General features: G+C 37.9%; 1 protein-coding gene across 1 annotated transcript in view; it reads right to left on the minus strand.

Moving 5' to 3' along the window:
• Arhgef38 (Rho guanine nucleotide exchange factor 38) overlaps nucleotides 1-12,770 on the minus strand; it is a 96,864-nt gene that overhangs the window by 46,068 nt on the left and 38,026 nt on the right. The window contains exon 3 of the mRNA XM_038312040.1: nucleotides 635-758. Coding sequence (XP_038167968.1) covers nucleotides 635-758 — 124 coding nt within the window. The remainder of the gene's footprint in view (nucleotides 1-634; nucleotides 759-12,770) is intronic.

Raw genomic sequence — 12,770 nt, forward strand, 5'->3', positions numbered from 1 at the left:
TTGGGTTTTTTTTGTTTATACTTTTAAATTTTATTTTGGGGAAAGGCTGTAAGGGCAGCTGACAGAAGCGAGCTGACCGGGAGATGAGTTGTATCAGGATGCATGATGTGAAATCCATAAAGAATCAGTGAAAAAAGTTAAAAATAATAGAAAAAAGAGTAAAGTGGAAAACTGAAAATATATATGGAGTCTAAGTTCTTTGGAGATCACATACTTTTCATGTAAAGTATTTATGGTTTTAAAATCAGTAAATTTATAAATTTAAGATAAAAAATCCATTTAGTTTGAAATCAGAATAGCTATTAAAATTAAATAAGTTTTTTAAGGATCAAGGAAGTTACAGCCATAAAACAAAATGAAAGGCCATCTGGAAAGCAGAGAGATTGAAAAGGTGAAAATTAGAAAGCTAATTCTGTCTGTACTCAGTGCTACTGAGGGACCTCGGCAAATGGCTATAAACCCATTTGGAGATAAACATGGAGTTTGTGTAATTACAATGAACCCGAAGGCAGACTCGGCATTTATATATCTCCTGGGAAGCTTTGTGCGTCAGAAACATAAAACCAAAGTACCAGGGGGTTATTAAAATACTGTTTCCTGTTGTAATGTAGAAATCAAGAAGGAACAAACATACCGATTACTTGCATGGCCGGTTCCACGTCTGTTGTGGCCTCTTCCAACAAGGACAGTAGCTTGGCAGATATCTGGTGGACGGATTCGATGTTGCTAAACAAGCCGTCCACATCCAGCCTGTCAACCTGAAGAAGCAGAACCTCTGAGCATCAGCCAATTGGAAGAGAGCCATCTGTGCACCATACTTACTTCTGCTAAACAGCAAGAATTCTACCTGCCAGCCCTCATCCTGCTCTGTGAACATGCTCACTTAGGACTTCTAAATGTAAATGTACTGCATAAATGTATAGATTGTCATCAAGGAAATTATGATGATGTATTATACCTCTGTCTTAAACACTACCAACAAAAATATTTGATTTGAGTGTATAGCACTGTTTCTCAATACAAATCGGATTGGGAAGATTTAGAGGTAATGACATTTTTATTAACTGCCCTCTAAGCAGGCATGAACCACTAAACTTAGACTGTTTTACTGTCAGGATGGAGAGATGGCTCAGTAGTTAAGAGCACTTGGTGTTCTTCTAGAAGACCCAAGTTCAAATCCTAGCACCCACACCAGACTGCCTATAGCTTCCTGTACCTCCAGTTCCAGGGGATCTGATACCCTTTTCTGGTCTCCATGATACATATGTCATAACACAAATACACACACCAAAAAATAGGAAATTTTACTGCTTTCACAGCAGAAATCAAACCATATCTTTTTTTAAGTAACTATTTTCAAAGCAGTTTTAAATCACAGATATTGTTTTAAACCACAGAACTGATGGTGAATAAATTCTCCTTTGAGATAAATATACTAATTAAGGATTTGTCATATGTTATAATCCCAGGCATATTCTCAAAACTCAGTGTAATCATTCTTATACTCATATATGTTTATCGTGAAATCTTATTTGCTCGTCTTTCACCAGATATGTCCTAGGTGCCTTCTATGTCCTAGGACATGTAGTGGAAATTGCAAGCATATATTACCATGCTATTTAAGAGGATGCCAAGGACAAGTAGTGGAAGGGAGATCCAATCACAGGGAGTGACGAGTAGAGAGAGGCTTAGTTGACTGTGTTCAGTAATCTCAGTGTGGTGGCAAACGCTCTGATTTGGTCTTAATTTTAAAAAGTATTTCCTTTGTCAGGATACAACTGCATTGGTGTAGGATCAGCTGAGGTTAGTACACAACAGAAAGACAGGAATTAGTGCCATTTTCCATGGTTTATTATGACTGAGGTCATGGATGAGCAGCAAGGTGATCTGTAAGCGTGCCATAGAGGAGCTTCAAAGGCAATAAGCAGAGCTGTATAGAGAGGTCAGCAAAATCAGAAGAGCAAGATAGACACCTGAGTACAGACAAGGAAAGAGGGCCTAAAAACTAAGGGAGGTTAGTAACAGTAGACATAAGTAGGAGACAGACCCGGGGCCCATGTGATGGTTTAGTGGGTCAAAATCTTGCTGTGTAGCCATGAAGACACGTATCTGGATCCTTGGCATCCTCTTAAATAATGAGGTGTGGTAATATATGCTTGCAATTTCAGCACCAACCTGGCAGAGACAGGAGAGTCCCTGTCGCTCACTGGTCAGCCAGTGTAGCCTGACAGGACCCATGAGCTCCAGAATGCACTATGGCAGCGGTTCTCAACCTTCCTAATGCTGTGACCCTTCAGTTCAGTTCCAAATGTTGTGGTGACATTATTTTCACTGTTGCTTCATGCCTGCAATTTTGCTATTCTTATGAATTATAGTATAAATATCTGTGTATTTCCTATAGTCTTAGGTGACCCCTGTGAAAAGGTTGTTTGACGCCCCTGCCCCCCCGACAGGGGTTGTGACTCATAGGTTGAAAACAGCTGTACTATAGAGTTTGTTTCAAAAAAAAAAAAAAAGAGCTATCAAGATGCCCACTTCCTTCTTTTCACCTCTGCTTCCATTCACACAAGCATAGGTGAGTGTACCTGCACACATGCATACCACACACACACACATACACACACAGAGGGATTAGGGAGAAGGAGGGAGGAAGGATGGTGAGAGACAGACAGAGAGAGAGAGAGAGAGAGAGAGAGAGAGAGAGAGAGAGAGAGAGAGAGAGAGAGAGAGAGAGAGAGAGAGAGAGGAGTTGTGTTAGAGCAGGGAGAAGTGAGCAGTATATTGGTCTTCTTCTGGACATCAGTCAGTGTGTTCTCCTTCTCGTACATGCCTGTTATTTTGGTAAGCACATTCTGTCCCTGAAGTTGAAAGGATGACTTCACTTTGAACCTTTGTCAGACACCATGACTGCATGGGTTATTTCTTATGCCACACAGCTATACTTCAGACATTTATCTCATTCATCCCTGACAAATTCCTTGTTCCCATCTCATCACCACTGTCCTTGAGATAACCCCCAAACTCACTTGTCATCAAATCCATTCAATTACATATTTCAGTCTAACCTTAGGCAGCCTTTCCCAAGTACTTTTTTGTTGTTGCTTTGTTTTGAGACAAACGTTTTTCTATACATATCCCTGGCTATTCTGGAATTCACTGTGTGGTCCAAACCTGCCTCTGTGTCCTGAGTGCTGGGATTAAAGGTGTGTGCCACGGTGCCCAGCTTTTCCAACTACTTTTATGTATTCTGAGTTTATTAGGACCGAGTGTAGGTGTAGTTCAGTGGTGAAGTGCCTACATAACGTGCATAAAGCCCTGAATTTGGCTCCTAGCACTGAAAAATATATTGCTTAAATAAATGATCTACATCTCTACACTAATTGCTACATTGAGATTACAGTCAAGACTGGCTTTTAGGTCTCTAATCCAGGGTCCCCAAGAATAACCCTTCATTAAGGATTTACTGAGGAGGAAAGAAGATGTGTGGCTCTTTTATAAGAAATCAAGGACTTTGGGGGGCTTCTGTTTTCTCTCTTATAAGGCATACTCAATATCATACAAACTGTGTAGACGCATATAACGATTACTGGCTCATGTTAGCTAACATGTATGAAATTATCATTTAATAATTTACTATCAACTGGTCAAAGCCATATAGACCTATTGTACCGAGCAATCTTTTTATTATTTATCAGTTTGAAGTACACTGTGATATATGAGTCATCTTGAAGAAACACAGAGTAAAGCAAGGTGCCATGTGTGGTGTTATACACGGAGATTAAGACAGATCCAGCACCGTGACCTTGCAGGCCTACACCCACGTAAAGATCAGCAAACACCACTCACAAGCTAGCCGTCATCTCTGAACTTCTTCAGTGTTTCTGCTGACTTTTCACCAAGTTGCCAGTTCTACCTTTTATTTGCCAAGGTCACTATCCTGTATATCTAATTTAGATTATAAATCCATTTAGCAAGAATCTAATACTACTTTCTATCTATAATCTTAGCTCAGTGCAACAAACTCTGAACAACAGAAACTTAGTTTTTAATTCCATTTCTTCCTGAAGGACAGAAAGGATTAAAACATCAATTGGCCCGGTTTCAATCCTATCACCACGGACCCTTGGGGACTCTGTGAATCATAAAATGAATTCACATCCAGGCACGGCTGTGCCAAGGAACAAACAAACATCTGGTCCAAATCGGCTTTTAAAAGTGATAGATGGTTTTGCGATTACTGTTATAAATTCATGGAAACATCCACATATATTTATTAATCATTTACTCAAAACAGGCAATGTTCTAAGAGCTTAAAATCAAATTCTACCTTAAGTGAACTAAAATTTACTTTTGAAAAAAGTTTAAGAAAGCACCATCCTAAGACAAACCAATAGTTATTCAGATCTATGAAACAGAAATTAAAGCTGAGTGTTGATGCTGACAATTTAATGTGCTATTTTGCAGAAGTGTTTATCATGGGTTATACTTCAAATAGAAAGTTCACATCACATTCAAGCCATTACAAGGATTTAAAACCAGGTAATGTGGTAACTCTGTTAGCTCTTTGTGGTGCAAAGGTACTTTGGCTATCTATGACATTTTATAGTTTCATAAAAATTTTATCATTCTTTTTTCTATTTCTGAGAAAATATCTTTGGAGATTTGATAAATATTTCTTTGTGTTGTATGGACATTTTCAGAGCAATATTTATCTGTCCAGAAATATATTTCTGTCTTTTCATTTATCTATGTCATCTTCAAATTCTTACTAACATTTTAGCAATTTCAGTGATTGTTTAAATGTGCCATAATATTTTAGTTAACAAACCGGTATAGTACCAACATAAATCTAGACACATACTCCACTTAGCAAAGCAGGGAGCTAAGAAACAGACCTACACATTTATGGTCAATTGATTTCAACAAACAATGAAGAAAGGACCCTCTCAGTAATGTGCTAGGAAAACTGACTAACCACTTTGCAAAAATCAACTCAAAATAGACTAAAGGTTCAAAAGCAAAACCATCAGAGTTAAAATGGACAAGAGACTAGGCAGTTCTCCAGACAAAACACTAATAACCAGAAAATATTTGCCAAAATGCTCAACATAATAAATCACTACAAAAATGCAGAGTAAAATCCCAATGACTTATCAGTTCACATCTGTTAGGATAGTTTTTATTGAAACCATAAACAATAAGAAGCATTGGTAAAGATGTGGAGGAAGGGAAACCCCATGTACTCTTGGTGAGAATGCAAATTGATTTATTCACCATGGAGAACTCTGTGGAGGTGACATGTGATCCACACTCACTTCTAAATTATATACAAGGGAACCAAAATCAGAATACCAAACAGAGCACTGCAATGTCATGCTCCTTGTATAATTCACAATAACTAAGAAATACAAACTATCTACATGTCTATCCAATGCATAATCAGATAAAGTTTGCATTTAGCCAATGGTATGCCACTGGTCTTTAAAAAAATAATGAAATTTTTTTGTGACAATGCAGATGAACTTGGGCTAAAAGAAATTAGTTAAAACAAATGAATAAATAAATAAAATAAATTAGTGACTAAAATAAATTATTTTCAGCATGAATACTACTTGATTTACTTAGAAAGTATAACAACGTCAAACTTACAGAAAAGAGAGAAAAATTATCCCAGAGGCTAGGAAGGATTGGGAGTTGCTTGTCAAAATCATAAAGTTTTCCTTAGAAGAAGAAAGTTCAAGAGATCCATTATTTATCATCTATATTATGATAGATACCTGAAAATTGAGAGTACATTTTCAGTGTTTTTATCTCACACACACAAAGATATATTGCTAAGGTGATGTAGCCATTTCATAGTGTAAGCATATATAAAGATATCATGTTTCTAAACCTAAATATATGTGATATTTTGTTTTTCAATTATAAAGTAAAATTTCAAGATGTTGAATTTGCACCAAATGTGTATGATATATATGTATATATGTCCAAATATAAAATTCTCAGTAAAGAAAAATAGATTTATGAAAGTACAATAATTCAAAGATTATAATAACTAATACATAATTACTTTGTACTCCACAGGAACTTGGCAATCTATTCCTTGATTCTCCTGCTTTTACATCATGGCTCAAGCTCTTTCATGTACTCAAAATGCCTTGTCCTCACATAACACGCTATCCAGTTAAATCAAATTTGGTAAGAATTATATTTGTCTAGGGGTTTTGCCTAATTCTCTGTCCTTTCTTTTGATTTGAGAGAAGTGGCAAGACCCATAGGTCTTTAGTACTATCTGATCCTGCTGGATTTCTCCAATCAAGTTCCTCTTTTTTGCTGTGGGAGGCATACTACCTAGCTGACCAGTCAATCCGGTATCTCTAAGTGTATGTGCTATAGGCTGAATGTTTCCAGTTTCCCCCTTCCCAATTCATATCTTCAAATCTTACATTCAAAATAATTGGATTGGGAGATAGGGTTCTGTGGTGGTTTGACTGAGAAATATTCCCATAGGCTTAGGTATTTGAACATTTGGTCCCCAGTTGGTGCTGGCGGAAGAGGCTATTGGACTCTTAGAAGCCAAAGTTTTGCTGAGAAGTACATCACTAGGGGCAGCAGGCCAGTTCTCTCTCTGCTCTGTTTGTGGGTAGAAGATGCAGCATCCTAGCTTCCTACTCTAGCATGTCTTCCCTGCCACGATGGACTCATCTTTTGGAATCAAAAGCCAAAATAAATTCTTCTTTCGTAAGTCACTTTTGGCCATGGGGTTTTATTGTGTGTTTTTGTTTTTAAAATTTCAACATAATAAACTATAGCCTAGGTGCATTCTTTTTTGTGTTTTATTTTTATTTAAAGAATTTCAGCCGGGCGGTGGTGGCGCACGCCTTTAATCCCAGCACTCGGGAGGCAGATCTCTCTGAGTTCGAGACCAGCCTGGTCTACAAAAGCTAGTTCCAGGACAGGCTCCAAAGCTACAGAGAAACCCTGTCTCGAAATACCAAAAGAAAAAAAAAAAAGAATTTCATACAATGTATTTTTATCACATTCTTTCCCCTCCCCCAACTCCTCCCAGAGCTTCCCCCACCTCCATACCCACCCAACCCTGTGGTTATGGTCTTTTGTCATAGTAATAAAAAAATAAGTGGTAGAGGTCCTTGTGAGATTGCTCTGTCATTGGGGTAACCGCATGAATGAATTAGTAAGTTTATAAAAAAAGAGACCTGGGAGAAACTCTTTCTACGTTCTTATTATGTAGCATTATAATGTCTAGGAAGGACTCCATCACCAGACATTGAATCGACTGGTACCTTAATTCTGGACTTATAATTTGTGGACTGTGAGAAACAAGCTTCTCTTATTTAAGTCACTGTTTATGGCATTTTGCTATCATAAAGGGATAAAATGTAACTGCCTGTTTCTGCAGTTAACTTTGGTAGAACATTGATGTAGAAAGGCCATGTAGTGAGGAAAGTTATACCTAATAACATCATGTTATCCCCTGACTCTATTCTTGCCAAGCAAGAAATCCTTCCCGTGAAAACCCACTGGCTGTGTTTATTTAATCTAGTTTGGATTTTATTTTGTCACATAACCAAATGTGTCTAATATAATTTTAATTCTCAGCCAAGAATTATGTCCTCCAAGGAAGATTTCATGCTTATTTATTAGGATTTATCTTTTTTCTTTCATAACTTTATCAGTCTTTTAAAAATTATTTTAATTGCATAACCTTATAAAATAATGCAATAATTTAATACACATATGCAGTATGTATAGGGCTAGTTAACTGGGCTAGTTAACACCATGTATAGTGTGTATAGGTCAAATTGGATTAGTTAACACTTCCATCTTTAAAAATTTTTTTAAAAATTGTGTTAACAGGTCATGATTATACTTCCTCATACTTTGGACACAATATGATACTGCAACACATGAGAGGAATATGCATGAATTAAATTGGACCCATAACATTGTCATCTCTTTATTATTTTGCATTGGGAGACTTCAGCCTACTCTCTTCTAGTTACGCATACAATATACAATACATTACTGCGAACTCAGCTCCCTCCATACAGCTGTTCCTCTGAACCTAGAATTTACTAATCTTAATTGCTTATGAGTATCCACTATCTATCCTCCTATGAACCTTGCTCCCAACCTTCCAGCTTCCAGTAAGCATTTTCTACACACAATGCCCATCCATGAGAGGGAACGTGCAATGTCCACCTAAAAGAGGGGGCGTGGAGAATTGGTCACACTGTGACTGATTTATTTCTCCCAACATTCTGTTCCCAATCCTAATCCACTATCCTGCAAATAAGAGGATGACATTATTAATGGCTGAATAAAGCAACTGGATATGTATAAACAACATTTTCTTGACCTACTTGCTGTGGTTTAAATGTGAATGCCCCTCATAGGTGCCTAAGCTTTCAGACTTGGTCCCCAGCTGCAGGGACTGTCTAGAAAATGGAGTCTTGCTGGAGGAAATGAATTAGTGTGGGGCGGGGTTTAAAGTTCCGTAGCCTGGCGCCACTTCCTGGACACCTGCTTCTTTACTGCAGATTCACACCCTTTCCACCGTGCCTTCCCAGACACAATGGCTATCCCTTCCTAAGCTATAACTCAGAACAAACCCCCTTACATTGCTTCTTGCCAAATATTTGACTGAAGCACTGAGGAAAGTTAGGTTATACACTGTTGGTCCATCGGACATCGGGGTTGATTATAAATCTTAGCTACTGTGCAAAATACAGCAACAAAAGTAGGCATGCATATATTACTAGTACCCTTTACTTTGAACATGTGCCCAGAAGGAAAATTATAGATCATATGATAGCTCTAGTTTAATTTCTTGAGGAATCTCATTGTCATTCTTCTGGTGCCACCCTAATTCACATTGCCACCAACAGTGTATGAGACACACCCCTTTCCTGACTTGATGTTTATCTTCTTTTTGATAATACCATTCTAACAGAGGTGAGGTGTTGTCAAACTGTATTTTTACTTACATGTATATCCTCATTAATGAAGCTGGGCATTTCTGAATAAGTTTGTTGGCTAACAAAATTTCTTCCTTGAGAAATAGTTATCCATCCTTTGGCCAATTGGAATTGGATTATATTTTTATTATTGAACTTGTAAAGTTCCTTACATATTCTGCATCTCAATGTTTTGTCAGATTGGTAAGTTACAGTGATTTTCCTTATTTTATAGGTTTGTCTTAACTCCCTTGTTTGTTTCCTTTGCTTGTCCATGACTCTTGAATGTATTATTCTCTGCTTATATTGATGTCCATGCATAGATTCATATATATTATACTTACATAGGAGGCATATACATAATATATTTATATTGAAGCTCATTAAATACATTACAAATGTTAGAGGGTATAATTATTAGTTTTCTGTCTTGCTGTGAAAACTGAGTTTTCTCAATATATCTGTAGTTCTGGGTTATTCTAATTTCCAACTATATTTAATACAGTGTTGCGGGTGCACACAATTGTTCAATCAATATTTGATCATTTAAATTGAGTTTTTACAATTAAAAGTTACTTTTGTGGAAGCCTGTGGATTTTTTTTTTATCATTCCCTTGGCTCTGAGTAATAAAATAAGCAAATGTCAAAAGTAACTCAAGAAAAACTGAGAATTTAATTTGATTCTTCAAAATATCATATTAAGTGAATATTTTATAATGTCCTACTTAGATCTGGCTACAAGGGCAAACTGTGTTGCTTAGTTTGGCTGCTTGTATTATGTGGGAAATCTACTGACAGAACCAAGTCTCCTCCTTAGTTTACACTTGGCAAGTGTCTGTTTAATAACAAACACTTAAAATGGGCGACTCAGTTTAAATCAAACAAGTCATAAGGAAGAGTAGTTAAACATTCTCAGGTTTCCTATACACTCCAACCACTAACATTTTTTTCTTAAAGACTGGAAAAAAATCTGGAAATCGACTCTTGAAACTGTTATTTGCCTAGAAATTGCTCATATGCCTTACAGAAAACTGAGAATGTGTAGACAAAAGAAAGCAAATATAATATCTCATCATTCACCCGAAAGTAACCACTGATAGTTTAGGTATTTTCTTCAGAACTCTGTGTGTGGGAGTGGCAGGCAGGATGGCTGCAGGTGTAGTATATCTATCAAAAGAAGTATATAGCTCAATTAAGCATTTTAAAAAACCTTCAAACTTCACATAAACATTGTTTCCAGCCATCAATTACCTCATTCACGCTGTTGAATAGGAAGATTATGTGGAAACATTGTGGTCTTCTGTCACAGACAATTTCTTTAATTATGTAAAGATGTGTTGCTGTTTTAGCTTGCCTGCCTAAGATGGGTCCAATAGCAAGGGAGAAGGTATAAGTAGAATTTCCTGGCAAGAACAGTAAGTATGAGGAGTTTAGGCTGGGGAAGAACGAAAAAGAAATGCCAAGGAGATGCCAGAGAGACGCCAAGGAGATGCCAGGGACCAGCCAGATAGACTTGGAGGAAGCAGAAAAGTTGGACATACAGAATGAAAGGTAGAAAGCCCTGAGGCAAAACACAGATGAATAGAAACAGGTTAAATTAAGTTAAAAGAGTTAATGGGACAAGCCTAAGTTAAGGCTGGACGTTCATAATTAATAATGTCTCCATTTCTTTATTTGGGAGCTGACTGGCAAACCAAAGGAAATTCCATCTACAGTCTTCTCTGTCAATTTGCCGTTTTTACTATTTAACTAGATCTCCTGGATCAGTCCTTGTTCATTCCCGTGACTGTTTCCTCCTGCTACAGTTCATAAGTAAAATGACTGAGTTTAGGTTACTTGCAGGGATTCTGATGAGTTCTGGGGGAGGGGTGGAGAGATGGCTTAGCAGCCCAGCACACACATGATAATCTGAGTGCCCCACAAAGGCCTGTAACTTCAGCTCCAATGAGGGCAGAGACTGGACGATCTTTTTGCCTTGCTAGCTTCCAGACTACCTGAACAACCAACCACAACAGAAAATATGTGAGTCTAGGCTTGGGGAAAAACCCTTACTCAAAAGGACAGGCAAAGAATGGTAAAGGCAGACACTAAACACCCTTCGGCAGTCAGCACGTGCATGTGGGTGCAATACCCACACACATATACACATATGTTTACACATGCAGATCTAAATTCATTAACTAATTAATCTTTTTTAAAACAAGTTTTAACGAGTAATCAATACTGAGTTTCTTAATGTTCAATTATTACAACCCTGATCTCGATTTTTATTTTAGGCTTCTAATTCTATTATCACAATTGTGCCTCTTCAGAGTTCCAGATACATACACATGATGTATACACAATACCTGTAGAACACAAAAGAAAGTAAATTATGTTGCTTTTGAAAAACACGATAGTTGTCGCCAACCAAATGCTTCTGGAATCTAATCCTAGAAGAGTTTTAGTGCTTCTATTTGGAGCAGTTTGGAAAAAAAAAAAGAAAAGAAAAAATTGTAGAGTCAAGTAGAGTCCAACTTGGAATTTTCCCACTTATCCTAGCCATTACTATTACTATTCAACTGGGGTGTCATTTGACTTGACCTAATAGGTCTTTGATCTCATGCCCTTCCTAAAGAAGATCCTTGTATTAACTTACGGTGAGTCCTGAATGCACGCATGCACTAGCACATTCTGAGATTAACCCAGAAACTCTTAAATTCCCATGATGTTTCAGGAGGAATAAGGGTACTGCGGAAGGAGCAGAACAGGAGATACACGAAATGCAGAGGTGTGAAGGGGAGCTCCAGGGGACATTCCGAGTTGACAGAACTAGCTCTTGGGAGGAAGAAACGGAGGAGGGGATGCTCACAGAACAGAAACCACAGTGAGAGGAAAAGAGGATATTGGCATGAAGCCCTGGCAAGCACTGTGCTGGGATGATTCTCTAATTACTATGGCATTTACTTAGACAGTTGGCTACTCGATTACAGAGCCTTTCGGGGTAAACTGGTCATTATTTCATCAGGTTTCTCAAAACCGCTGATTTGTATGTGTGAAATTTCTTGCAGAGAATCTAGATTCTAAGTGGCTAATTAAGTCATCCTATCAGCCGAGTCAATATCACAGCTAGACAGCAAGCCTTTGAACAGGTCTTGTAGCTAAGCCGCCAAATTACCCAATGACCACTGGATGTACTCTGGGATAGATGCTCACAATTGGACAGCCCGGCATAGCACAGAAAAGAGGAAGCTGTGGGCAGGGGGATCTCAGTGAAGGAGGAAGGATGGAAGCCAGATCAAAGACTGGTCGACTTCAGGAGTCCTGAGTGAAGAAGCCCACTCGAGATTTTTTTTTTGATTAATAACGGAAAATTAAAGTACTTGCAGTAATCTTTTTGGGGTGGGGGTTGCCTGAGCAGCTGGAAGAATGGAGCTGCCATTTACTGAGATGAAATAGACTGCAAGGCCACTGTGTGCTTCTGTAAGTGACCAGTGGAAACTGGGTAATTCATAAAGAACAGATATATGTGTACTACAGTGCTCGAGCATGAAAAAAAAATCCATGATCAAGAGGCTCAAAACCGGTGATGGGTATCACTGCTCTGTCATCCCATTTAAAAAGTGGAAGAGAAGAAGAAAATGCATGAAAGAGGGGTTTATATTATTTTTTTTAAGTAAATCCCACTTACATAACAGCATTAATCCCATTGGGAGAGCAGAGCCTCTGGTAACGAACTCCTTCTCCCAACGCTGTGGCATTCAGAATTAAGTCCAATACATGGACTTCAGGGGATGGACGTAACTGGAGACA

This window comes from Arvicola amphibius, chromosome 14 (assembly GCF_903992535.2).
Source record: "Arvicola amphibius chromosome 14, mArvAmp1.2, whole genome shotgun sequence".
NCBI classification, from domain to species: domain Eukaryota; kingdom Metazoa; phylum Chordata; class Mammalia; order Rodentia; family Cricetidae; genus Arvicola; species Arvicola amphibius.